The 24,931-nt window shown below is 52.8% G+C and overlaps 6 protein-coding genes across 6 annotated transcripts; 5 read left to right on the top strand and 1 right to left on the bottom strand.

Annotated features, from left to right (window-relative positions):
- Positions 1 to 487: 487 nt before the first annotated feature.
- Positions 488 to 2,269, top strand: COCCADRAFT_26203 (uncharacterized protein; the record flags this gene model as incomplete). Its single annotated transcript, XM_007714004.1, has 6 exons — positions 488 to 606; positions 659 to 766; positions 818 to 893; positions 944 to 1,220; positions 1,304 to 1,708; positions 1,812 to 2,269. 6 exons carry the CDS (start codon positions 488 to 490, stop codon positions 2,267 to 2,269), a joined length of 1,443 nt encoding a protein of 480 aa, XP_007712194.1.
- A 247-nt stretch (positions 2,270 to 2,516) lies between these two features.
- COCCADRAFT_95900 (uncharacterized protein) lies at positions 2,517 to 4,732 on the bottom strand (the record flags this gene model as incomplete). The annotated part of the gene is made up of 3 exons (XM_007714022.1): positions 2,517 to 2,859; positions 2,926 to 4,228; positions 4,285 to 4,732. The coding sequence occupies 3 exons, from the start codon at positions 4,730 to 4,732 to the stop codon at positions 2,517 to 2,519; spliced, it is 2,094 nt and encodes a 697-aa protein (XP_007712212.1).
- Positions 4,733 to 5,218: 486 nt separating this feature from the next.
- On the top strand, positions 5,219 to 6,906 carry COCCADRAFT_95879 (uncharacterized protein; the record flags this gene model as incomplete). Its single annotated transcript, XM_007714021.1, has 4 exons — positions 5,219 to 5,285; positions 5,337 to 5,747; positions 5,798 to 6,117; positions 6,205 to 6,906. 4 exons carry the CDS (start codon positions 5,219 to 5,221, stop codon positions 6,904 to 6,906), a joined length of 1,500 nt encoding a protein of 499 aa, XP_007712211.1.
- Positions 6,907 to 9,394: 2,488 nt separating this feature from the next.
- Positions 9,395 to 13,665, top strand: COCCADRAFT_95886 (uncharacterized protein; the record flags this gene model as incomplete). Its single annotated transcript, XM_007714020.1, has 6 exons — positions 9,395 to 9,917; positions 9,997 to 10,107; positions 10,158 to 10,433; positions 10,486 to 13,100; positions 13,148 to 13,279; positions 13,333 to 13,665. The coding sequence occupies 6 exons, from the start codon at positions 9,395 to 9,397 to the stop codon at positions 13,663 to 13,665; spliced, it is 3,990 nt and encodes a 1,329-aa protein (XP_007712210.1).
- A 1,523-nt stretch (positions 13,666 to 15,188) lies between these two features.
- On the top strand, positions 15,189 to 18,438 carry COCCADRAFT_95959 (uncharacterized protein; the record flags this gene model as incomplete). Its single annotated transcript, XM_007714019.1, has 4 exons — positions 15,189 to 16,175; positions 16,253 to 16,813; positions 16,865 to 17,108; positions 17,165 to 18,438. The coding sequence occupies 4 exons, from the start codon at positions 15,189 to 15,191 to the stop codon at positions 18,436 to 18,438; spliced, it is 3,066 nt and encodes a 1,021-aa protein (XP_007712209.1).
- A 2,197-nt stretch (positions 18,439 to 20,635) lies between these two features.
- Positions 20,636 to 24,258, top strand: COCCADRAFT_36694 (uncharacterized protein; the record flags this gene model as incomplete). Its single annotated transcript, XM_007714018.1, has 3 exons — positions 20,636 to 20,722; positions 20,772 to 20,803; positions 20,871 to 24,258. The coding sequence occupies 3 exons, from the start codon at positions 20,636 to 20,638 to the stop codon at positions 24,256 to 24,258; spliced, it is 3,507 nt and encodes a 1,168-aa protein (XP_007712208.1).
- Between the last annotated feature and the right edge of the window lie 673 nt (positions 24,259 to 24,931).

The following is a 24,931-nucleotide window of genomic DNA, read 5'->3' as shown; positions in this document are numbered from 1 at the left end:
GCGTGGTCCTCGGCCGCACCTTTCAAGCCCATGACCATGCCACTCCCCGCACTTATAGGCTCCACACCACCCCGGCTGACCTCTTTACAGGCTATCCGGTAAATCGGCCGAGTACGCTATCATTGTCGAAGGCGACAACCTGCCTTGTTGAGCTTGTCTTTTGGCCACCGATACCGGCGATTAGTTGCCTATCGAGAAGGCTTAAGATCTGCAAAAGGGAATTCCTGATTACGCATTTCCCGAGTCAGTTAAAAGTGGCCTATTATCTCTGGTATCTTGCACTTTTTGCCTCGGTCTTATCATGCGCGTATCCGAGTCCCTGATCCGAACCGTACTGAACATCTACAGACGGATCCGATAAGGAAAATCGGAGGTTGGAGTGATAGTCTCTGTTTATCGATATACCTTACAAAACAACAACTTTGCCCAAACTCTGCAGCCATCGTCAGAGAACCATCTCGCCACTAGAAGGCGTTGTCAATTCAGCATGGCGAACAGCTTCATCGCCTATCTGCGAGGCGACCAGAATGCGCCTGGAGAGCGCAAACTGGTGCAGAAGCTTGATTTTTTCATCCTGACTTTCTGCTGCCTCATGTACTTTCTCAAGTATGTGTTGGTGCTCAAAATCAAAATGAGACTTCTCTAATGCTGTGCAAAGTTACCTGGATCGCACCAATCTCAACAACGCGTATGTTTCTGGTATGAGGGAAGAGCTGAGTTTCAAAGGCAACCAGCTCAACCAAATCAATACTGTTTTTACGGTAGGGTAAGGTTGAAGAATGCCAAACGCGGAGTATTCTGCTGACTGGTGACTAAGATACACAATCGGCCAAGTGCCATGTAATATCGCATTGTACTATGTCAAACCACGCTACTTCTTCCCACTATGCATGGTATGATCTATAGCCATTCACACTACTACATCAACTAACAAGTATACAAGGTAGCATGGGGCGCCCTAACAATGGTCACGGCAGCAGCCCAAAAGCCCCAGGATATCATGGCCATCCGCTTCTTTCAGGCCTTGTTTGAATCCTCAACATTCGTAGGAACCCACTACATCCTCGGATCATGGTACACCGAGAAAGAGCTAGGGAAACGATCTGGAATCTTCACAGCATCTGGTCTTGCAGGCACCATGATTGGTGGGTTCATCCAGACCGGAATCCACAGCAGTATGGATGGTCTACGAGGCATGAGCGGATGGCGATGGCTATTCAGTAAGTTTCACCAAAGAAAGGAAACAAATTCCAACCCTCCCCCGATATACAAGAAGAACAATCTAATTCACTAACTTCCACAGTAATCGACGGCATCATAACCCTCCCCGTCGCAATCTACGGCTACCTTCTCTTCCCCGACACCCCCCGCAACACGCGCGCCCCTTACCTCAGTGCCTCAGAAAAAGCTCTCGCCATTTCCCGCGTCCCCGAAGTCTCAGAGCGCACACCCATCTCGCTTTCCTTCGTCAAACACTGCTTCAAAACATGGTACTGGTACTTCTTCGTCATCCTCTGGATCCTAGCCGGCGAAACAGAATCCTTCAGCACAAACGCCCTGCTGCAACTGTACATGAAGTCGCATCCCACCAATAAATACACAGTCACGCAGAACAATAACTATCCAACCGGGGTTCCCGCTGTAGGAATCGTATCAACGCTCTTCTGGGCTACATTGACGGATTTCATGGGTGGGAAACGGTATTTAGGTACTTCTTCCTTCCTCCCCTCCTCTCCCCCTAAAAACACATACACACACACACACATATATATATATATATACGAAATTTGACTAATACACAATGCTAAAAGTCGGCTACTGGATCGCCATAACCGGCATCCTAACCTCCTCCCTCATCCTCGCCTACCCACACAACACAACCATCCACTTCGCAATGTACTACTGGGCTGGCAGCGTGTACGCCTGCCAAGCCACCTTCTTCGCCTGGGCCAACGACGTGCTGCGCTACGAAGAAGACAGTCTGCGTGCCGTCGTCATTGCCAGTATGAATATGGGGAGTAACGCCATCAACGCGTGGTGGAGCATCGTCTTCTACGGCGCGAGCTATGCGCCGTATTTTACGCGCGGAATGTGGGCTATGATTGCGGTCAGCATAGCTATGGGTTTGTGGACGGGACTGCTGGTTTGGATGCAGGTGAGGACGGAGAAGAGGAGGGAGACCGAGGGGGTGCATGGGATGACGGTTGTTGCGGGGAAAGGCGTTGTGGAGGAAGCTGACGAGGAGAAGAAGCGTGAGGATAGGGTTTAGAAAAAAAGGGGGGAGGTTCACTGTTTTCTAGCTTAGTTTGCGTCTTTCACAAGTGATAGGTCAACAGAATGAGATGTTGTACGTGAATATTTGCCTAAATTTCACTCTTTAAGAGAGAGAGAAAAGGAAAAAAACGCCAAAGTTGTTATGCAAAAAAAAACCCCCCACCCCTCTTTAGCAAAAGTTTGACTTTAATCCTTTCCGACCCGTCATCCCCCCCTCCGTTAACTACCAATGCCGTTACGTTCTACGACACACCGCCGAACCGCTGCGTCGACCTACCTCCACGCATGCTATTCATGAAATCAGCAGAAGGGTCAGAGCCCAGTCCATTCCAGCCATTAGCACCCACACGCTGCGTCTCACGCTGGGCTTTTGCGATCTTCTCTTGGAGCTGCGAGGCACCAGAGTCAATAAGCTGGAGCTGTGAAAGCTGCGTGTTGAGGACGCGGACGACCTTTGTAAGGGGGTCGTCTGGCTTGCCAGTCTTGCTGAGCGTCTGGGAAGTGCTGTTTATTTCCTCAATCATTTCTGTGAGATCTTTGTTTAATTCGTTGAGGCGGTCTTGGAGTTTTTCTGCAAGCTTGTAACTGTTGTGGTTTTGTTAGTTTCTTGTACTTTTCTGACCACGTGCGGATATAAAAGAATATACTTACGTTCTCTCACGCTCCTGGTCTGGGCCTCGCAGGCTCTCGTTCTTGCCGCTGACACCATGCATCTTCATGAGATTGTCAATTTCCTTCTCATAGCGGTCGAGGTAAGAGTCCAGTTCTTGCTGGTTCTCTTCCATCATCGTCAGCTGCCTCTCAACCTCGGCAGCATCACGCTCTGCCTGAAAGGTCTTCGAGTACAGTTGTCGAACCTTATCAGAGTTCTCGACCAATGCTCTGTCCCATGAGGCCACCTGCTCAGCTTGAGCCTGGAACTCCTTCTGGTATTTTGATAGGTCTGCTGCCCAACGCGTGATGATTTCGTCCATGGACTTATTCTTCAACCGTGATTGCGCCGATGGCGCGGGTCCCGCGGTTGAGGCTGCAAGCCCACTCTGGGCCGCATTGCCGCCCGCAGTCCCACTAGTAGCACCCAAAGTAGATGCCGGCTGTGATTCGGCGTTGGGCTTCGATACAGGCGCCTCACTTCCGGAGGGCTTACTGAAAAGGCTTGGGGTGGTGGTTGAGGTGGTTGCAGCCCCAGAAGTTGCGGGTGCGGCAGAACTTCCGCCGCCCAAGCTCGGGAACAGCGATGTTCCAGATGACGCGGTTGAGGCGGGCGCTGTGGTTGTGGCGGTAATAGCTGCACCAGTAGTTGCCGGTGTGCTAGTAGCGGCAGCAGGTTTGCCGAAACCGAAGCCACTTCCGGTCGAAGCTGGCGTTGAAGTTCCCGCAGTTGAGAATAGGCTGGTTGCTGTACCCGCAGAAGCTGCTGTGCTACTGGTGTTTCCACCTAGGCTCAAGGTTGGTGTGCTGCTGGATGCAGGCTGCGAGGAAGCGGGTTGTGCGGATGATGTAGCGCCAAGGGTGAATCCTGACGGTTTTGCTGGCGCGGCAGCAGGTGTCGTGCTTCCAAGACTGAAAAGGCTACCCGCAGGTTTGGGCGTCTTCGCATCTTGTCCACCAGACGTCGATGTTTGATTTCCTCCTCCAAACAGGTTGGATGTGGGCGCAGCAGCAGGGGTAGCGCTCTTGTTTGCGTCGTTGGAGGCTGCTGTGTTTCCTCCTAAGCTGAACAGGCTAGGGGTGGAAGAAGAGGTTGTGGCAGGCTTTGCGCCACCGAACAAAGACGATCCGGCTCCAGTAGTTTGGCTACTCTGCTGGCCGAACAAAGAAGAGCCAGATTGGGCTCCACCGCTAGATTGGGCAGGCTGACTGAACAGGCTACCACCTGGAGGAGCGCCGGCTGGGGTAGTGGAGGGGAAAAGAGATGTCTTGTTTGTTGCAGGTGTGGCTGATGGTGCTGAGCCTGAGGTTTGTGTTAGCAGGCGCATAGAGCCGACCGGGACGTGTATGGATACTCACTAGCAGCTGTACCGAATCCAAACGAGGGAGTAGAAGAGGAGGCAGCACCACCAGAGGAAGCTCCACCCCCGCCAAACAATCCTCCGGCTGGCTTGGACGCATCGCCCTCCTTCTTTCCAAGTCCTCCAAAGCCTCCGCTACCAAAAGCCGACGGTGTTGACGACGCGCCAGCTTGACCTCCGCCAAAAAGACCACCAGGTTTTCCTGCGGGTGTGCTTGATGCTGCAGCGCCACCACCACCGAAGAGACCCGATCCGGCTGTGTTGCTAGTGGCGCCGCCGAAGAGACCGCCACTGCTGGGTGCGCTGGACGTGTTGTTGGTGCTGCTGGCGGTGCCGAAGAGAGATGGTGTTGCGCCGCCAGTTGAGGGTGTAGCGCCAAACAGAGACTTTCCAGGCGTGCTGCTGCTGCCACTGCCGCTGTTCTGCTGGCCGAATGAGAAGCTCATGTTGGCGATTGTATAAGGCCGGCGCTGGTGGATGGGTGTTTGTTGAAGGAGTTGTTGTTGAGGTCGGAGATGCTACTATCGAACGCGCAACTGGGCTAGGCGTGTCGCGACCGTAGAAGTAATTGCTGGACCACTGTTAATTGGCAAGTTGAAGTGGATGCGCGCAGATGTACACGACCTTCTCGCGCGTCAATGTCGCATCCAAAAGTTGGACAAACAGATGCATGGGTCGAGCTTAGCTCCGGTGAATCGTTGTTCCTACCTGGCCAGCGGCCGGGATTCCAGACCGCCGCTCCCCGCTAATCGCAGGTGCCTGAGACTCCACGACGACGTCGAGGCAAGGAGGCGCAGTCTTTAGTAGTTCGTCTCCGTGACGCACTTCTCTTGTTATCTATACCCAATTCCGCCAAATATCAATCCCAATCTACTTCCCACAACCTCCTGTTGTACACGTGTAGATTAAACGAACATCCAGCGGCTCTCGACATGTCGGACGAGCTAGCACCACCCCGCAAGAGTGTAGAGCTGGAGGACCCAGGTGCGAAGGAGCTCGGTATGCTACATCATTTGCCAATCTGAGCGGCTCGTATCTAACTATATGCAGCCGAATCAAGTGACGAGCACTTCTCTGATGCGTCTGAAGGCCAGGCTAGACGTTTTACGTTGTCGTCACCAATCCCAATAACGCGAGTGGAGCGGGTCGATGATACGCCAGCACATGGCGAAGTGCCGGGAACAGAGGCATACAACAAACGCACTCAAGACGCCGTGCCCGACGAGGTCGAGATTGTGCCAGAAGGCATGCGAAGCCGCAGTGCGTCACGCGTGAGCGTCAGCGACCGGCCTATTACGCCAGGAGGAACGCCCATCCCAAAGACGGTGGTTGAGAAGATTGATCCCGACGAGCCTAGCTACGGTGATGTGCCTGGCACAGAAGCACATCAGCAGCGTCTGGCAGATGCAGAGCCTGATGTAGTCATCAAGGCACCACAGGAGGCGCAGCGCAGCAACTCAGGTACGTAGGGCATTTCCTTGGTGCCTCCTGCGTACCATTGACGACGGAAGAAGGGTCACCAACCTCGCATGACAGATCTACAATAAATCCGAGTGACGACGCAGCCGAAGCGGCGCCCGAAGCCAAAGATGTGGTTCAACAACAAGAGGGCAACGACGACGACTTTGGTGATGACACAGCAGACGTGGCAGCTGGTGATGACAATGACGACGATGGGTTTGGGGACTTTGACGAGTTTGAAGAGGGTGGGGAGGGTGACGACGATTTTGGAGACTTTGACGATGGGTTTCAGCAAGGCGAGCACGAGGCAGAGACATCATTTGATAAAGTGCCAGAACAAGCTCCTGTACCTGCCCCTTTGCCAGGTCCTGTAAGTTGCAGCAATTCTAGCCCACTGATAGTATTGCTTGGACCGTTTGTTACTGTGACATTCTGACTAACCTTTTTGCCCGTACAGCCCGTCTTGGACTTTGAGCATCTCACATCACCTGAAGACATTACTAGCGCAACACGGCCTTACCTGGAGGATATGTACCCTTTGCCAAGAGACATACCCAGCATATCTACCAATCCGGAGGAGACACGGTCCATTTTCTTGTCGGAGCGCAGCCACTCGCTGTGGAGCCAGCTGGTTGCACCGCCACCACTGCAGCCACCAGACTGGGTACGGTCACGGATACGACGACTGTTTCTCGTCTCACTGGGCGTGCCCGTAGACCTGGACGAAATCCTGCCAGCGTCGAAGCAAAAGAAGCTTATCCTGCCGTCAATCCACATACCTGGAGAGCGCTCGCCCCGCCCTTCGTCTGATGGGCGCAGCAACGGCGGACCACTGGGGCGCATCAGACGCGAGAATGAGTCGTCGACGTCAGTGGATTCGTCAAGCTCAAAAGTCGAGCGCAAGCGAAAAGGGCCCCCACCACCTCCTGAACTGGACATTAGCAGTACGACGCAGCTGTGTGCGACGACGGACGCGGCGCTCGAGGGCTTGACGGACGACGAGCTGCGGATGCACATTGATCACCTCAAGGCACTGCAGGAACGGGCAAAGGAGGTGTTTGAGTACTGGCAGAAGCGGATGGAGAGCGCGCTAGGAGACAAGGATGCGTTTGAGCAGGTGATTGAGAGTTTGGTGGCCCACGCCAAAAAGCTGCGGTAGTCTTGTCTAAGCAAGTGCACGTAATAATGTAAAGACATAGTTTGGGTGTGATTTACGAGCTCGTCTCCTGCGGGTGATTGTGATGGACGTGTTTGTTCGCGTTGGCGTTTTGGTTTGGTGACCCCGCATTATGGGATAGCGCGGGCTGGCCAAGGCTAGGTGGCACGCGGCGGAGGGTGATTTGGTACTTGTTTTTTTTCTATTGGCTGCCCTTGAATTGCTTTTTTCTTTGAGACAAGGAAGCTGAAATCAAACGGAGGGGCTGGAAGAGACTGATGGCAAAAAATCAAAAAATCTGCAGTATGCCGTGGGTCTAGGTGCAGTATGACTGTGTAAATATTTCGTAGACATTGCATGTGAGTGTGCAGGACAGCATGTTGAATAAGCTTCTGCAAGGTAACCAATCGGCATGGCAGGAGCAGTTTATGAAGGCCGTCTGCAGTGGCAGTGGCAGTGTCAGCGCTCAGACGGGAGGTTGTAGTATGTATGCGGAGTCGATCCATTACGATCTACGCAGGCCAATCGTGGCAGTGAAGACGCCGGGAGCACATGGGCGGTCTTGACCGGCAAGGGCCAAAGTTTACAGGCATGGTTAGGCGGGATGCGGTGTGGCCATGAGGGTGGTGGTGGAGAAGAAGATGGCGTTGTCGAGTAGAGAGAGCACAGTGGAATGGGCAGCATGTGCCGGGAAGTAGAGTAAGTAAGCGGACACAGAATGCGCTTAGGCAGCGCTACTATAGGCTCCGGGGAGACCCTGAAGACCAGCACCCAAGGCGGTAGTCTGGCGTCCGAGCGCACCCCACCCGTCGACCCATTGAGCAGCGTACCCTCGTCGTCTCCCGTCCGTCAGCAGCCCCATGGACGCTACTATCACAGATTGAGATGCGAGCAAGGCACGATAAGGAGATTACCGCGGTGGTGGTGGCCATGGGCGGCTGGTGACGGGCAATCTTGCGGAGTGGGATGGGCACAGGTGAAACAAAGACGACTGACTACGTGCGCAGCAAAAGAGGGAAAAAGGGGACGATCAAACAGGAGAGGCCGTGTGGGCAGAGTCGCGCACCGTTAAAATTAGTGGCGCATGTGGACAGAGTTCACCGTCCGTCGACGTTGAGGTTTGGTGCCCGCGAGCGCGGCCAGTGAGCCAGTGGCAGATGCGGATAGGGGTAATTTGCCACAGGGCAGTGGGTGCAGCGTGGCGCCTCGGCCGGACTGCCCTACCCTGCCCTGCACACGCTCGTACGTTTGCTGCTAGGAACAGAGGCGGTCACGCTTTGCCATGGGTGCCCGCCCCAGGCGATGCAGGCCGATTCCATCGCTGTGGATTGTCTGTTTGTATGCACCTCTATACATAGACATATGGTTTGCATCTTTACACAACGCATCCTCGTTCATATTCCATGCCAGGACAAGATGGAGAGCGAAAAGCCCTGGTAGCGTAGCCATGACGTCGCCGTCGCCGCACATGACGGCCACAACAGGGCCTGCACCGCTGTCTTTGCAAGCCCCCTTCTCTCATTTCACCGTCACGAGGGCGTCGCTGGAAGGAGGCTAGAGCCGTTGTCGTATCCAACTAGAGTACGCAGACAGCGCAGGCACAGGCGTCCTGGCCATAGGCGTTGTCGTCCCGTAGCGGCGGCGGGCAGGCTGGCAGGCGAGCAGACGGACCAGCGGACAGGCTGGCAGCATGTGTGCGACCCGACTCGACTCGACTCGACTCGACTGGATTCGATTCGACTCGCTCGTCGCGTCCGGCGTCCGCCGAGGTGGCCGTGGTGGAAGACTGGGGCGTTGCAGGCGTGGCATTTGGGTGCGGCGCCATGGAATTGGCGTGGTCCGACAGGCCTGCTAGCCGACAACTGACAGGCGCAAATGCCATGGCAAGCATGGCAGCCCTCTCTTCTCCCTCCAACACGGCAATTCCTGGGCCGATCCCTTTGTGAGGCAGCGTACCACAGTTTAGCCTCCAATTCATTCACCTCTTCTGCATCTTTTGCCCTCAGCCTGCCAGCCTGCCTGCCATCTCGCTCATTCTCCTTGTCCATCAGAGGTCTGTGGCTTGTGCGTGCGCCTACTGTACATTACTTGCACGCCTGTACCGGCTTGCAACACGCCCTGGCTTTTCATTTGCCCATCCCATCGCCAGCACCCTACCCACGACACGCTTATCCTCTTTCCGCGCCCGCCTGTTCTCCCGGCGGGGCCTCCCTGCCTTTGCGCCTCTCTGCCTTTGCGCCTCTTCGACACCATCCACCCGACCTCATCTCGCCTTCTTCCCTCTGCGCTGCCTTTTCCTCTGTAAAAACTCTCTTGTCCCGCCCCAGACGTCTGGTTGACCATCTGCCCATCAACCCCCTCCTAATCCCCAACCACTGACGTCTTCGCCCTTCCGCCTCGCTCTTGCCGCCTCCAATGCGCACATAGCATCGCTCGAGATCCTTCCTCACCCCTCTCACTCCAGCCGCCGCTGCCCACCGCCGCTGCCGCCATGGCTGCAGAGACATACTCGGGCGTCGCAGCCATCATCCGCAACCTCGCCCGCCAACACGATCCCGCCAGAGACCCCAGCTTCAGTGCCCAAGTCTCCGCAAACGGCGCCAAAACCGCCGCAAATGCAATCGCCCTGCCTGGTCCCGAGAGCGAAGAAAAGACACAATTAGAACAAGAGCTGTCGGCTCTGTGCAGCCGCATAGACTTTCTCGAGCACAAGTGCAGCCATGCCGCTGCCAAATCAGGCCAATTTCCTCTGACGCCCGCACAAGAGTCCCCCGACGATGGCGTCCTATACACTCCTACCGGTGCCATTCGCAACAACAGTGCCCCACCTGGTCAGGCTCGTCGGGGCTCAAACAAAGAGCGCGCCATCTGGGTGTCCAACTGGCTCGCTGCAAAGGAAACAAATGGCGGCCCCGAGGAGCCTGCCGCCGCCCTCACTGAAGAGCAACTGAATTATCTACGCGTACACTTGAACCAGCAGGCCGACCAGATTAGGAACCAGCGCGAACACATCGGTACGAGCACATTCATGCATAGATATATAATCATTGCATATTTTATCTTCATTTTCAGCCACATACTAATATTACGTAGACAACCTGAGCCGGGAAGTGAACAAGCAACTGACAACGCAGAGCATGGTGTTCGAACATGGCATCGAGGACATTGGCGCACTGAAACGAGAACTCGGCAAGCACCAGCAAGGTAGGCCTCAACCCCGCCACACGTGAGCAACTGCGACTAACGTCATCCAGCCAACCTGGCTTTCCAGAAAGCACTGCGGGAGATTGGCGCCATCGTCACGGCTGTCGCCATGGGAGATCTGAGCAAAAAGGTTCTCATCCATGCAAAGGAAATGGACCCTGAAATCACTCTCTTCAAGCGCACAATCAACACCATGGTGGACCAGCTGCAAGAATTCGCCAGTCAAGTCACATTCCTCGCTCGAGAGGTCGGTACTGAAGGCAGATTGGGCGGTCAGGCGAACTTACCAGGAGTTGCTGGTATTTGGGCTGAGCTGACGGATAGTGGTACGTCTTGATTCGTGTCCCGCTATCGGGCCGATACTAACATGTCGCATAGTCAACATGATGGCCAATAATCTCACCGAGCAGGTGCGAGAGATCGCCGTAGTGACGACTGCTGTCGCTCATGGCGATCTAAGCCGCAAAATTGAGCGACCGGCCCGAGGAGAGATCCTGCAATTACAGCAGACCATCAACACCATGGTGGATCAACTGCAGTCATTTGCAACTGAAGTCACAAAGGTCGCTAGGGACGTCGGCACCGAGGGCAAGCTCGGTGGACAGGCTGAGATTGCCGGTGTCAAGGGCATGTGGAATGAACTCACTGTAAACGTCAACGCCATGGCACAAAACCTCACTACCCAGGTGCGAGACATTGCTCAGGTCACCACGGCTGTCGCCCAAGGCAACCTTACGCGCAAGGTCGAAGCCCAGTGCAAGGGTGAAATTCTCGAACTCAAGAACACAATCAATCGCATGGTGGACCAACTGCAGCAGTTTGCACACGAAGTCACCAAGATTGCAAGAGAGGTCGGATCCGAGGGTCGCCTCGGTGGACAAGCCACTGTGCATGGGGTTGAGGGTACCTGGAAAGACCTCACCGAGAATGTGAACGGTATGGCGATGAATCTGACAACCCAAGTGCGAGAAATCGCAGAGGTCACGACAGCTGTCGCTCGAGGAGATCTTAGCAGAAAGGTCAAGGCCGAGGTACAGGGCGAGATTCTTTCTCTGAAGATCACCATCAACACCATGGTGGACCGCCTGAATACTTTTGCCCAAGAAGTCAGCAAGGTCGCTCGTGAAGTCGGAACTGACGGAATCCTCGGTGGCCAAGCCCAAGTCGACAACGTCGAAGGCAAATGGAAGGACCTGACAAACAACGTCAACACTATGGCCCAGAATCTCACATTACAAGTGCGTAGTATCTCCGAGGTCACGCAAGCCATTGCCAAGGGAGACATGAGCCGAAGAGTACACGTTGATGCCGAGGGTGAAATCCGGTTACTCAAAGATACCGTCAACGACATGGTTATGAGACTCGACGAATGGTCTCTTGCTGTGAAGCGTGTAGCCCGCGATGTGGGTGTAGACGGCAAGATGGGTGGTCAAGCCGATGTGCGAGACATTGACGGACGCTGGAAGGAGATCACCACGGACGTCAACACCATGGCTCAAAATCTTACATCGCAGGTGCGCGCTTTCGGTGACATCACCAACGCTGCAATGGAGGGCAAGTTCACTCAAATCACCGTCGAAGCTTCTGGTGAAATGGATGAGCTGAAGAGAAAGATCAACCAGATGGTGTCCAGTTTGCGAGAGAGTATCCAAAGGAACACGGCTGCTAGGGAAGCCGCTGAGTTGGCCAACAAGACAAAGTCAGAATTCCTGGCTAACATGTCGCACGAGATCCGAACGCCCATGAACGGTATCATTGGTATGACGCAGCTTACGCTAGACACCGACCTTACCCACGCACAACGAGAAATGTTGACTATCGTACACAACCTCGCTGGTCAGCTACTCACCATCATCGACGACATACTGGATATCTCGAAGATTGAAGCCAACCGAATGGTTATGGAGGAGATTCCATTCTCCATGCGCGGCACCATATTCAATGCTCTCAAGTCTCTGGCGTCGAGGGCCAACGAGCGAAAGCTGAACCTTGCTTATGATGTTTCGTACACTGTACCCGACTATGTTGTGGGTGATTCTTTCAGGTTAAGGCAGATTATTCTCAACCTTGTCGGTAACGCCATCAAGTTTACTGAGCATGGAGAGGTCAAGGTCGCCATATCGATGGCGGAGGAACAAGACTGCGGACCCGACCACTACGTTTTCCAGTTTGCGGTCTCTGACACTGGTATTGGAATTCGTGGCGATAAGCTCAACCTCATTTTCGATACGTTCCAGCAAGCAGATGGCTCAACTACGAGGAAGTTTGGTGGTACTGGTCTTGGACTGTCTATCTCGAAGCGTCTCGTCACTCTTATGGGTGGTCGCATGTGGGTCGAGTCCGACTTTGGAAAGGGTAGTGTGTTCTACTTCACATGCAGGGTCCGTCTCGGCAAGCCAGAGATTACCGCTATCCAGCCCCAACTTGTCGCATACAAGCAACACACGGTGCTGTTTGTCGACCAAGGCAACACTGGTTTCTCGGACCAGATCATTGAGCACTTGAAGGCCCTGGATCTCGTACCCATGGTCGTCAACTCGGTTGAAGAGGTGCCTGAGACTACAAAGAGAGCCGACATGCCTTACGACTGCGTTATTGTCGACAATGACAAGACGGCACGAGAGCTCAGGATTGCCGAGCGCTTCAAGTACATTCCTCTTGTCATGCTGACGCCACACGTCTGCATCAGCCTTCGATCTGCACTGGAAAACGGTATCTCGAGCTACATGACGACACCTTGCCTGCCCATCGATTTGGGCAACGCACTCATTCCAGCACTGGATGGCCGTGCCGCACCTCTTGTTTCTGACCATTCCAAGTCGTTCCAGATTCTGCTGGCCGAAGACAATGCTGTCAACCAGAAACTTGCTGTCCGAATCTTGGAGAAGTACCACCACAGGGTCACTGTGGCCAACAACGGTCTCGAGGCCTTTGAGCACATCCAGAAGAAGCGCTACGACTGCGTACTTATGGATGTGCAAATGCCGGTCATGGTAAGCTGAACACCGCTGGATAATGAATCACAACTAACATGATACAGGGTGGCTTTGAGGCCACGGCTAAGATTCGTGAATGGGAACGCGAGAACGGTATCCCGTCTACACCAGTCATTGCACTCACAGCACACGCAATGGTTGGCGATCGCGAGAAATGTCTTGCAGCGCAGATGGATGTAAGTTGATGCGCGACCCCTACATTGATTCTCGATACTGACTTGAGTAACAGGACTATCTCTCCAAACCCCTTCGTCAAAACCAACTTATCCAGACCATTCTCCGTTGTGCCACTGTTGGAAGCACAATCTACGATCACACAAATGAGCCACGGTATACGGCGTCATCACATATCCCCAACCTTGACCTGCCAGGAAACAGCAAAGACAAGGCGACCACAGGAGCGGCGTCGGCGTCGACAACAAGCCCCAAGAAGCGACCGCAACTCGAAGCGCGAGGCTTCACGGACCGTGGCGGAGGCGCTGATAGCCCCAACCTGTTGGCGGTGGATCAGACGGATAATGGCAGTGTCGAGAGAGTACGTTCCTTGTCCGCTAGTTTGTGAGTAATTGACCCTAATATATGTGCGTTGTAGCTTTTGCTGCGGAGTCACAGTAGCTGAGTTTGTGTGACATAAAGGAAGAGGAGAAGGCTTGATTAGTTATGTATTCGAGCCCTCTTCAGGCTGAATCCTGCCAAACGACAACTGCATCAACAACACCCACCTCGACGAGTATCGACGATGAACGATGAACGACATTCTCAACGCCAGTAGCGCGTTGTAGCGATGCCAATCGGGAACACGCCGGTTATCGAAGTAATGACGTTGATGGAAGGTTGGAGCTAAAGCAAGAATCGTCCTTGTTGTTTTCACAAACGCCAGCTATGGAGCATTTTTTCGGTTGGCGTTTCTACTGTGCTGGATCCAGTTTTGCTGCACGCCTCACATGACCTTTTTTCTGTGGTAGTTTTTTTCCAGCATATCTCGGCGTTTAACTGTTATCATTGTTTCGGGGAGTTTGACTTCTAAGGGTCTTCCGTCAAATATGGTCTTTTGGGGTACCTTGGCTTCTTTTTTAAAACTTTGGAGATGCAGAAATCTACCTGGTCGGCTTGGAGCACCGCTGTGAAGTAGTATCGTGGTACATATATACATGTGTTATTTCTTGTCTCTCTATTGCTAATGTGTCTTTTTTCAAATGCGTGATGTATGACTATTATCTGCGTATAGTTGGAAAAATTAGTCTACGCTGTGTACCCTCGCACAATTCGCGTGACGTCGTTGTACATGTTGTACAGGGCGCCAAGCCTAGCCTGGCGTGTTTCTCTTAACCGGAGGACGTGCAGCCGCAGCTGCCAGAACAAAAGTCCTTCAGCCGTTCGCCTCAGCAATAGTCGTGTCAGCATAGCATAGGGTGCCTTGTAACGAGTATTTACTGCACTGCCCATTCGGCACCATTTAGGCTTTGAGCGATTACTTTTGCCGCATTGCAGATGCAATGCAACCCAAAGCCCAGATGACGTTCAGCCGCGGGCTTACCAGGGTCAACCTATCGATAGTAATCGAGGACGCGACAGACACACTGGTGGCTTCCCTTTGTCCTCTGTGCGCGCAACCCCCCACCACGAGGCTATGGCGTTTGCGATACGGTGGAATAGGAGCGCCTAGCTCTTTTCTTTTGACTTCTTCCTTCGTTTTTCTCGTTTCTCTTTCGCCATCGTCTCGTTTGACGAAATACGAGGGTGTCGCAGTTTACGTTGCACAAAAGAACCCCCGGCGAAACGACCGCGCAGCGCGTCGTGGCGTGTCATTGCAATTGTCTTACAGGGCTTCCTTTCACTCTTCATTTGGCCACACTGCAGCCTGAAAGTCGCTTGGGGCCTCACGGTGAATCGGCTACGCACAGCGGTCACTTTTGACCACTTCATTCCGCCGCCCTACACTCTCGCCCTCGATCTATAAGGCCCGTCTACGCCGCACTGTTCTCCATCCAGCGCACTTCCCCTGTCCCGAAACCCCCATTTCGACGTCCATTACATTCGCTTCGTTTGTCTCGCCACACTGCTGTGGTAGTCAGCCTAGCCAGGATGGATATGGCAAATGACACCAATGCTCTTCAGGCAAACATTGCCATGATAACAGCGATCCTCCCCACTGTTGATGATATCGATAAGCCATACTACGAGCAGCAGCTCCATGATATGTCTGAGAGGCTCCAAAAGCATCGCGAGCAAGCCCGGGCCTTTCAGCCAGGATACGCTCCTGCCGTTCCCTCAAATGGCATACGAAGGCCACATTCGCCACCTCGCGCCCTGCCATCGCATTCTCTCAAGCGTAACCTAGAGCTAGCCGGCGGCCCTGAGGCCAAGCGTATCAGCAGGCAACCAAGTCCAGATATTACAACACCCCCCTTCGAGTCGTGGTCACAATCATTGCCTCGTCGGGAGTCAAATCATATGCATCGATCTGATCAAATAGCTTTCGTAGATTTGACCGAGTCTGATCCTCCTACCCCTGTACGATCTCCCCAGCCGCCTATGCGGGCGCCCACGTATTCGGATCCGTTTCCAGAACTGCACAATGCTTATCGGGGAGCATTCCGCAATGGCCATTCGATGCCGGCCAATAATGCTAGTAGGGATTATATGTCCGTACCAGAACTGGCTGAGTTCATGATGACCCCAAACCCACCAGGTCATAGCTATGGATATCAGCAGCATCCGCATGTATTTCCAGGGGCTCAAACTGTTGGGTTCGATTACTATGCCAATCATGCGTTACCTCCTTACATGGATGCGCTTAGAGTACCTCCATTCATGGGAGCTGGTGATAGCGACGGTGATGAATATGGTGGCTTCCCAGGGAGTCATGTCGCTGAAACAGAGGCTATAGAAAAGCTCCTTGAGAATTTCAAGGGTGATGCTGAGAAGACTGAGAAGCGAGAGCCAACACCCGCCATCATGACCTGCACTCTTAAAGAGTACCAGCGAATTGGTCTGACCTGGCTCCTCAAGATGGAACGTGGTGACAACAAAGGCAGTATTCTAGCTGATGACATGGGATTGGGAAAGACGGTAGGTAAATCAGATCACAAGTTGATGATCTATTCTCTGGTCTAACCTAGCTAATCCGCTGCTAACAATATGCTCAGATACAAGCTCTTTCGCTCATTTGTGCAAATCCACCCGATGATCCAGCCTGTAAAACAACTCTCATAATCGCGCCTGTGGCTCTCATGCGGCAGTGGGAAAAAGAAATCGAACGGCATGTTGATCCTCGTCACAAGCTCAGTGTATACCTCTACCACGGCACTGGCAAGAACGTCGAATTTTCCCGTCTTCGTCAGTACGATGTTGTGCTCACAACTTTTGGCTGCTTAACCTCGGAATACAAGCAGAAAGAGTCCCGAAAAGAGTCTATGCTGCACGAACAGGAGACACAGGACCCTTCTATTCGTCGCAAAGCTAAGGATAAGCTTGCATTGCTTGGACCCGAGTGCATGTGGTATCGCATCATTATTGACGAGGCTCACAACATCAAGAATCGCAACAGCAAAGCGTCAAAGGCCTGCGCAGACCTCATGGCCCGTCACCGCTTGTGCATGACTGGAACGCCCATGATGAATAGCATCGCCGAGTTGTACCCGTTGATTCGATTCCTCAACGTGAAGCCTTATTGTTCGTGGAACAAGTTTAACACAGACATCTTTAAAGTAAGTGCTAAGTACTGGTGGATTTATGTGTTACAGGCTGACATTTCTCAGACTATCAAGCAAACACGTACGAGGAGCCAAGGGATGGATCGCGTTCGAATCCTGCTGGCATCTCTCATGCTGCGAAGGCAGAAGGATGCCAAAGTGGATGGACAGCCAATCTCCAGGATTCCGCCCAAGCATATCGTTGTTGACAACGTTGATTTTAGCGATTCAGAACTTGAACTGTACCGTGCTTTGGAGACGAGGACACAGCTTCAAATGAACCAGTACATTGACGATGACGCAGTTTCATGTAAGCTTGCTCAAATTAGTTTTGGCTTTGTAAGGTTGTATGCTAATAAGGCCTAGCCAACTATGCAAATGTCTTGGTCCTCTTACTTCGACTGCGTCAGGCCTGCTGTCATCCACACCTGATCAAAGATCTTAGCCAGCCAGCGACCGAAGGCATCGACGAGGACGACCTGTTGACCCGAGCGCAAGGATTGAATGCAGACGTCGTGATGCGACTAAAGAATCACGACTCGTTCGAGTGTCCAATCTGTCTCGAGGCTGACCCTAATCCGACTATTATCATTCCATGCGGACATACGGTCTGTGGCGAATGTGTTCAGAAGCTCATCGATCCCGCAATGCGAGCAGCTCAGCAGGATGGCAACGATGAGACAAGCATACCCAAGTGCCCGCATTGCCGTGGCGAGATAAGGGCCAAATTGATCACCGACTACAAGCACTTTTGCAAAGTCCATTGTCGCGAGCGTCTCGCATCGGCTGACCTGGATGATGAGGCCCAGGACGACGATTCCGACTCTGATGTTTCCGACTCTGAAGATGAGGATGCACCCGACGTTGATAAGCAAGGCAATTTGGCTGGATTTGTTGTGGATGATGAAGAGGAAGACGGTGATGAGGCGGGTCATTCTGCTGCTCCCAAAGCAAAGTCCAAGAAGAAGTCGAAGAAGCGTGGCAAGGGCAAAGGCAAGGGCAAGGCGCGTGCTAAACCCAAGTTGACTTTGGCTCAGCTGAAGAAAGAGTCGATGCGCAGCAAAGCAGCTAAAAAGCGCTACCTCCGTCGTCTGGACAAGACATATGTTCCATCCGCGAAGATCAACCGAACCATCCAGCTCCTCCAAGAGATCCGCAACAACGACCCAACCGAGAAGACGTTAGTATTCTCCCAATTCACCTCACTCCTCGACCTCATCGAAGTCCCCCTCCACCGAGAAAACATGCAATACCAGCGCTACGACGGCACCATGAAAATGGACGCCCGCGCTGACGCCGTAAGCGCCTTCATGGACGACCCGGACCAAAACGTCATGCTCATCTCCCTCAAAGCAGGTAATGCCGGTCTCAACCTCTGGAAAGCATCCCAAGTCATCATCCTCGATCCCTTCTGGAACCCTTTTATCGAAGACCAGGCTGTTGATCGCGCTCACCGCATGCCGCAGACGCGTGAGGTGCATGTTCATCGCGTGTTGGTACCTGAGACAGTGGAGGATCGTATTACGCATTTGCAAGATAATAAGCGCGAGATGATTGGGGCGGCGCTGGATGAACGAGAGTATAAGAATCTGACACGGTTGGATGTTAGGGAGTTGAGGTATCTGTTCGGTATGAAGTAGGAGGTGGAGGTGGTTCGTGGTGAAGGTGGATGTATATGTGTTTGTGTGTGTGTGTGTGTGTGTGTGTGTGTGTGTGTGTGTGTGTTTGTGGCTTTTTCGGGAACTGGTACATCATGTTCAAGGGCTTCTCTTCCCCGGGTTGTTTTCCACATTCGCACCCCGTCTTCTTTTTCTTCTTCTCTTTGATACCCGATCTTTTACGATCAAGGCGATTCGGTTTCTGGGATAGGGGGGGTTTCCTTTTTACTGTGTCACATAGATGGGATACGTATGCAACTCATACCATTCAGCAAAAAAAAGGTGGTGATGAGAGAAAGTGCGCGCGTATGTGTGGATTTCCAACTATGTAAGGTAATAGTAATTTTCTCCACTTTTACATTACTTTGATCGTTTACTCTTCACAACCCTCCATCTCCTACTCTTCACCCCTCAGTAAACCCCCTCTAACATGTCGCTCCTTCTCGATTACGCAACGTACGTATTGCCCTGATGACTCATCACATGGACCGCAGCTGCCTAATACATGCAAAAGCGTTTTCTCACGTGATCATTTGTTGCACATGTAAGTATGAGGAATGTTTATGCAAAGTTTTCTTTTTCGCGCTGTGCCGGGACTATTAAACTAAGGAAATATGCAAGTAGGCTGACGCAAGCTTGCGAGAGTAAAAACGACGGTTCTTTGCGACCGGTAGTGATGAGTCAGGAAAAGGCGGGTTTTTGGGGGTAGGTTGGGTTGGATTTTTGCGGTCATTATTACTAAAGGGGAGGTGGGGACGGTGATGGGGTGATTGCGTTATTACTAACAGCGGCGGTGGTCTGTGGGGATGGGGATGCAGAGGGCGTGTGTGGAGAGTATGTTTGTATGTGCACCTAGGTTGAGGGACTTGGAAGGGCGTGGGTTTTGTATGCATTGTTTTTTCTTCAGATGTTCAGATCAGGGGCAGAGAGGGCAGGGGTGTATGTGTGTGGCGTCTTTGGTTGTGACTTTTTTACTTTTTCTCTACCCGGTAGACGGGTTTCGTGATTACTAGTCGGGAGTAGTGGCGAGATGGGGAGAGATGTGGTATGATTTATGTATGTGTGGAGAGACGCGTATGTTACATGCATGTGAAGAAAACGAAATACGTGGTAGAAGTGCGGCTGATGTTTGGGAATCAGAATGGGAGGGAATTGAATTAGCACTAGTACTAAACTAAAACTATGCTTAGGTTTTCCCGCGACCCAAGCACGCGGGGGGGGGGAAGGGAGAATAACGGACCGATTGCATACACGCTACCAACATGGAAATGTTGCGAAAGAGCCATGCTTGATGTCTGTCGACGATTTCTCAAAGGGAAATGCAGGTTTTGTGTGTGTGTTTTATTTGCTGGGCTAGAACCTAACCGCCAGACCGGGGGGATCGCAAGGCATGCGACGAATCTGCCGATCGATGGGAAAAAAAGACGAGGCCAGAACGCCGTCCCCGCCACGCCAAGGCCAGCCGCTTTCCCAAACGTGCGGTTTTGCGGATGAAATGGGGCGGGCGAGGGCAGTGACAGACTGACAGGTGGTGGAGCGCGCCAGGAAAACGCAACACGACGGCCGTCGTCTTAGGGCGGGCTGTCAATCGACATGTAGCCTCATTGGGTACGAGAGAAAGTCTCTGGCTCTTGTCACCATGCGCGAATTGCTGCACTGTCAGCTGTGTCTTGCTTGGCCTTGACCATACAGGAGCTGCAAGCGAACACCCAACGGTCAGCGCCTCTAGCCAGATAGCGATATACCCGCCTGGCTAGAGTAATCTCTCCTCCCACACCAACCCCCAAAGCGTCCGGCCTGCATTCCCACATCGACTGTGCACTCCAGGGTTCCGACGCGCCATGCCGACGGCCGCTCCGCCGCGCCCTGCTCTGCTTTGTCGTCCTCTGCTGCTACTGCCTCTTGTCCTCTCCTTCCGCCGCCCGCCGCCTCCTGCTGCTCTTGGTCGGGCTGCTTGACTGATTAAATTGTCGGCTACCGTCTGCCTGTACCCTTGCTGCTGTGCCCTTGGTGGTTGCACATCCATTCACTCGACACCACGCCTCCGCCCTTCCCCGTCCCCCCAACATCCACACTAGTCTGCATGTACTGCGAGGAATGGGACACACACGACGCTCCTCGCCCTTAACCCTGCCTTTGACAACATCTGCTGTCTGCGCCGCCCGGTGACATGGCCAAAATGCGCATCCCCATCCGCGAGCAATTAGGCTGTTTGGTGCTGTTGGCCTCGACCATAGGCCTGGCCGTCGTCGCAGTCGCAACATGGGTACATACTCCCGCCTGCTAACAATGCCTTCTGTTGCTGACATGAGTAGCTCACCAACCACAATTTCGTGCTCGACATACGGTATTTCTTCGCTCCTCAAGCGCCCTTGGGTCCGGGTGCCCTCGATACTAACTATTGTGCCATGTAGATCGACTCGCCTCACGTTAACCGCCTCGCTCAAAGCCGCACAGCTGTCCTCGAACCTGGCTCTCATGCAAATCCTCGTCCAACAAGCAGCGAACCGTCTTTCTCCTCAGGCTGCGCTCGGTCGCTACTATCGTGGTAATAACTCGATAGAGAACTGGGCCCGCGTCGAAGAAGATTACGATGCCATCTTCTCGGGCGATATCCGGACCCGCATCGCTATCCAGGCCCAAATCTTTCCCTTCAACTCATCAGACCGCGCAGTCTTTCGCCGTACCGCCGTCACGATGATGGATGTCGTGCTCCCTGTTCAGAAACCAGACGGCCAAAATGCAACGCTAGGCGACCCTGACTATGGCTTCATACCTGAACTCTATCCTAAATTCACTGTCGAGTCTATTCCGTTCAACTCGTCTTTTAATACCTTCAAGGCGCATTTCGAAGGAAGGACTATCGATAACACGAGTTATCTCTTGCTCGGCCCGTATCGCGTTAATGACTCTCTTAGCCTCGTCTCCATTACCTTGCCCATCATTAACAACACGTCCAACATCGATACGCTGGGATGGCTCACGACTGTTCTGGACGCCTCGCTCATCACCAGTGTTGTGGATGCCATTGACGGTCTCGACAAGAGTGGCCTGACTCTCCTTTTTGGCCCCAACAACGTTACCAATGTCTTTCCATCAAGCTACATGTACGATGCCGCGAATCCGACCCCCCCGGAAAAAGTACAGGTACGCTTTCTTGTACCGCCAACCCACAGAAACAACATGCAGCGACACGGCAAATATGATACCGAACTTGAACTTCCTCCTTTTGACTGGTCCGAGTACCCGGCCATCCGCAAAGGATTTACCCAGACGACCGGTGCTACTAGTAATGCTGGTAGTATTATCCCTACGGAAAATGAGATGGGCGACCAGGTTGCGGTTGGATACGCTATCGTCCGCAGTCCCATGGTGGATTGGATGGTTGTAGTTGAGCAGACGCGTAAGGAGGTCTGGGAGCCTATCAATCGTCTTCGGAATATCATCCTCGCCTGTGTTTTTGGTACTATTGGTGCCATGCTGATTGCTGCGTTCCCCGTAGCGCATTATTCGAGTCAGCCAATCAGACGGCTACGAGATGCTACTAAGAAGACGGTCTCACCATCGGCCTTTGAAGATGACGACTCCAGTTCGCACAACGATGGCGGGCCCGATGGCTCAGAAGATGCAGCGCTTGCTCACAAGGAAGGCTTCTTTGGTCAATTTATACATTACCGCAGAAATGCCAAGCTCAACAAGGCAGAAAAGAAGGAGGCAGAGAGGCGTAGGCAGTTTCGCATCCCGAGCAAAGTCAAGGACCGCAAGCACTTTATCCACGATGAACTCACCGATTTGACCACCACCTTCAACGAGATGACGGACGAATTGATGATGCAGTATGAAAAGCTTGAGGAGAGAGTAGCACAGAGAACGGCAGAGTTGGAGCAAAGCAAAAGAGCTGCAGAGGCTGCGAATGAGAGCAAGACTCTTTTCATTGCAAACATTTCACACGAGCTCAAGACGCCGTTAAACGGTATCCTGGGCATGTGTGCTGTCTGCATGTCAGAAGACGACCCGGTCAAGTTGAAACGGTCTTTGGGTATTATCTACAAGAGCGGAGACTTGCTGCTGAATCTATTGACGGATCTCTTGACGTTTAGCAAGAACCAAGTCGGACAGCAGTTGAGCTTGGATGAGAAGGAGTTCCGCTTGCGAGATATCAGCTCACAAGTCTTGGCTATTTTCGACAAGCAGGCAAGAGAAGGCGGCATTAAATTAGCCGTGGAATTCGAAGGGCCGTATGAGAACAACCTGGACGACAACGGGCGGCCCAATGAATTGCGTGATCTCGGTCCTTTCGGGCTTGGCCGGCTAAAGGACATGATCCTGTACGGAGATCAACATCGAATACTGCAGGTGGTCATCAATCTCGTGTCCAACAGTCTCAAGTTCACGCCCCAGGGTGGCTCGGTCACGCTCACGATCCGATGCCCTGGAGAGGCCCGCATGCCCGAAAGCCGCAAGGCTTCGATACAATCACGGCAAAGCTCGGCACGCAACTCAAAGGCGCGGGTAAGAACGTCAGCTTCGGAGATTGGATCAGTATCAGTAGCAACGCCAAACCACTACGATACTGCAAACGCAATCAACGTCATGGACAAGGCGAATGCGTATTCACATTACATGCTTCAAGAGCGGGCTGCGACACCGCCGCCTGGGCGCTGGCTGACGTTTGAGTTTGAGGTTGAGGATACTGGTCCAGGTATCCCTGACCATTTACATTCCAAGATCTTCGAACCTTTTGTCCAGGGTGACTTGGGCCTGAGCAAGAAGTTTGGAGGTACTGGTTTGGGATTGAGTATCTGCTCGCAACTCGCAGGCTTGATGAAGGGCACGATTGGTCTGAAGAGTGAAGTCGGTCATGGAAGCGTGTTTACCATGGTCATTCCACTGAAGCACGTGGCCAGCCGAGCAGACAGCAGTGCCAGTTCGAGGATCGTTAACATGGAAACTGGAACCCCACGGCGGAGCATGTCGATCGACGACCCCCCGCGTCGTCGATCCCATGACGATGCACGGTCGGCCCGCTCGTTGCGTTCCGGGGCTAACAGCCCTATCAGCGTCGCTACTTCGGCCGCTACCGCACCACCGGGTCCAGTGTCCTTTGAGTCGGACAACCAACCCCGTCTTGTTGGTCTCAGTCATCCCTTCTTTGCTTCGAACAAGCCGTTGGAGTCGCCAAACTCGCAGGTGGCAGCTATGAAGCGCGTGGAGGCCGAAGCAACGAAACGCGGTGATAAGGTCAAGGTTCTCGTCGCCGAGGATAACAAAACCAATCAAGAAGTCGTCTTGCGCATGCTCAAGCTCGAAGACGTGTACGATGTAACCGTTGCAAAGGACGGCCAGGAAGCTCTCGACAAGGTCAAAGAAAGCATGGAGCGCCAAGCCCCTTACAACCTCATCTTCATGGACGTCCAAATGCCCAACCTCGACGGTCTCCAATCCACACGTCTCATCCGCCAATCCGGCTTCTCAGCCCCCATTGTCGCCCTCACCGCCTACGCAGAAGAAAGCAACGTCAAAGAATGTCTCGACTCAGGCATGGACTTCTTCCTCTCAAAGCCGATTCGTCGTCCAGCGCTCAAACACGTGCTCAAGACTTACTGCCAGACGATCCCCGAAGAGGCGGAAACTACGCCCCCGAATTCAGTCGCAGATCTCTCGGCGGCAAATGGGACTACGAAAGCGCTGGCGAAAATGACAGATGCAAAGCCGTTTGCTGCACAACAACGCGGGGCTAATGGTCTTGTTGCTCAGGATGCGGATGCGCCGTCACCCATGACGTCGTCGCCTGCTAGATGATAAACACGCGTACCTTGATTCTTTCTCTCCTTTCTTTCCCCGCCGTGTTTGACTTGAGCGTTTCTGAGTTTTCGTTATTTTTTTTGTTGCGCATGATACCACTACTGAGCTCCTCTTCTCTTTTCCTTGGACGAATCGCCTTTTCTTCTGCTTTTTTTTTCGTTTTCTCCATACCGTCGAGCGAGAGCATGTGTTTCCTTATTGCGAAAAAAGAAATTTTTTCCCTTTTTTTCTTTATATATACATATGTCTTATCTCGTATACAAATAGTCATGGGGGTCTTGATGGGGTCATAAGTCGGGGTTTTTTACATTGCTTTGGAGTTTTCTGAAACCCCCCGCTTTTAGGGTTTACTTGGGGAACAATACAAAAGAAGGGTTTTGAGATTTTGGCGTTTTTTTCTTCTTTTTTCCCCCTCTTTAATGGGTAAGGGAGTATGGGGGTTGGACTTTGGAAGGCAGCGGACGGAGTTTATATATAATGTGTGTTTTGCTTTTGTTTTGAGGAGAGGGGTGAAGTGGAGAGGTGGAGAGGAGAAATAACTAGAGAATAACCCTTTTTATTATATCTTGCATTTGACCGTGCTAAGTGCCGATGATATGCGGTTCTCGCCCCCTTTTTTTTTAAAGTTTGTGCTTGGGTGACGGAGGCGTATTATAGGCATGTTTTTACA

This window comes from Bipolaris zeicola (genome assembly GCF_000523435.1).
Source record: "Bipolaris zeicola 26-R-13 unplaced genomic scaffold scaffold_72, whole genome shotgun sequence".
NCBI lineage: Eukaryota > Fungi > Ascomycota > Dothideomycetes > Pleosporales > Pleosporaceae > Bipolaris > Bipolaris zeicola.
Note: the sequence above shows the minus strand (reverse complement) of the source record. Positions and strands in the feature narration are given on the sequence as shown.